A 900-nucleotide genomic window follows, 5' to 3' on the forward strand; every position below is an offset into this window, starting at 1 on the left:
AGATAGAAGAGGCGGGGGTGCAGTCCAAAGTCATTTGGTTCCTTTATGGAAGCTCTTCCTTCTTTTTGAGGTTCAAAACAAAACAATATATTTAAATCTCCCTAAAATAGCATCTCAAACCTTTTCTTTCATGAATATTAAAGAGGAAACGTACCTTATCCCGCGATACCGCAGTGGGCAGTTCTCTCATCCGGTTTCTCCTTTGCTCCTATAGATACACACAATCAGTGAGTGGTGTTGGAACAATGACTCGTCGCGAGCAAGCTGTGTTGCTGCACAAACGTGTATTTGCGGCTGAGCACTCACCTCGATATTGTTGTTCATGACCCCGCAGGCGTCTGCAAAGTCCGGATGCTTTGTGTTGATGTAAGCCAGCTCGATGGCAACCAAGTTGTGGACCTGTTGGAAGATGAGAAGCGAGGCAGCGGCTCTTGCTTTAATTTTGCATTCAAAACAAACTGCCTCAACAATCGTCTCGGCAAGGCTACTGACAAGACACAAAAGAGTTATTCAGGAAGATGTGAGGAAACAAAGAAAGAATGTACCATCTCGTTAGTGATGGGCAGCCTCTTTCTCAAGAGGGAAGTGACGACTTCCACGATGGCCTCGTGGAGTTTTGGAAATCTCTGCAGCTCCTGGTGGACAACTTGGTATTAGCACAAGCCTCTGAAGGAGAGAAAAAGGAGCTTACACGCCCCCCGACCCCTCTACCTGCGTGCTGTAATTGCTGCAGTGCTGGATGATCCTCTGCATCTCTTCGTGGACCAGCTCCACACAGCGCAAGCTGGGCTCCTCCAGGCGTTTGACCTGCTTCTTTACCAGCAGCTCGAAGGAGACCTCAGGCACGAACAGAGAGGGGCGCGGGCCCTGATGCGGCATGGGGATGAAAAAGGTCAGCCA

General features: G+C 49.2%; 1 protein-coding gene across 1 annotated transcript; it reads right to left on the reverse strand.

Moving 5' to 3' along the window:
• Nucleotides 1-23: 23 nt before the first annotated feature.
• On the reverse strand, nucleotides 24-879 carry LOC109509202 (dynamin-1-like protein). The gene is made up of 4 exons (XM_019859085.1): nucleotides 712-879; nucleotides 546-635; nucleotides 307-399; nucleotides 24-208 (listed from the first exon to the last, which is right to left on the reverse strand). The coding sequence occupies exons 1-4, from the start codon at nucleotides 877-879 to the stop codon at nucleotides 92-94; spliced, it is 468 nt and encodes a 155-aa protein (XP_019714644.1). The 3' UTR covers nucleotides 24-91.
• Nucleotides 880-900: the final 21 nt, after the last annotated feature.

The sequence above is a fragment of the Hippocampus comes genome, unplaced genomic scaffold, assembly GCF_001891065.2.
Source record: "Hippocampus comes isolate QL1 unplaced genomic scaffold, H_comes_QL1_v1.1 C16806142, whole genome shotgun sequence".
In the NCBI taxonomy this organism is placed as follows: Eukaryota; Metazoa; Chordata; class Actinopteri; order Syngnathiformes; family Syngnathidae; genus Hippocampus; species Hippocampus comes.